The sequence below is a fragment of the Apaloderma vittatum genome, unplaced genomic scaffold, assembly GCF_000703405.1.
Source record: "Apaloderma vittatum isolate BGI_N311 unplaced genomic scaffold, ASM70340v1 scaffold28907, whole genome shotgun sequence".
Lineage (NCBI taxonomy): Eukaryota > Metazoa > Chordata > Aves > Trogoniformes > Trogonidae > Apaloderma > Apaloderma vittatum.
In genome coordinates, this window is record NW_009728305.1 from 1 (window position 1) to 380 (window position 380).

Genomic DNA, 380 nt, shown 5'->3' on the forward strand with positions numbered 1-380 from the left:
GAAGTCCAGGAAATCGTTCAAGCGGCTGACGTGAGGCAGGCGCTGAGAGAGGCGGGCGATGAGTTTGAGTTGAGGTACCGGCGGGCTTTCAGCGACCTCACTTCCCAGCTCCACATCACCCCCGGCACGGCGTATCAGAGCTTTGAGCAGGTTGTGAACGAACTCTTCCGCGATGGAGTGAACTGGGGTCGCATCGTGGCTTTCTTCTCTTTCGGAGGAGCCTTGTGTGTGGAGAGCGTTGACAAGGAGATGCGGGTATTGGTGGGACGCATTGTGTCTTGGATGACCACGTACTTGACCGACCACCTAGATCCCTGGATCCAGGAGAATGGCGGATGGGTAAGAACTCCTCCTCCTCTCCCTGGTGGGGCTGGCTGCCC

At 58.4% G+C, this 380-nt stretch overlaps 1 protein-coding gene across 1 annotated transcript in view; it reads left to right on the top strand.

Annotated features, from left to right (window-relative positions):
• Positions 1-3: 3 nt before the first annotated feature.
• The window catches only part of LOC104277415 (bcl-2-like protein 1), a gene marked incomplete at both ends in the record, with an annotated part of 1,078 nt that continues 701 nt past the window's right edge, over positions 4-380 (top strand). Inside the window, one exon of the mRNA XM_009874040.1 lies at positions 4-339. Coding sequence (XP_009872342.1) covers positions 4-339 — 336 coding nt within the window. The remainder of the gene's footprint in view (positions 340-380) is intronic.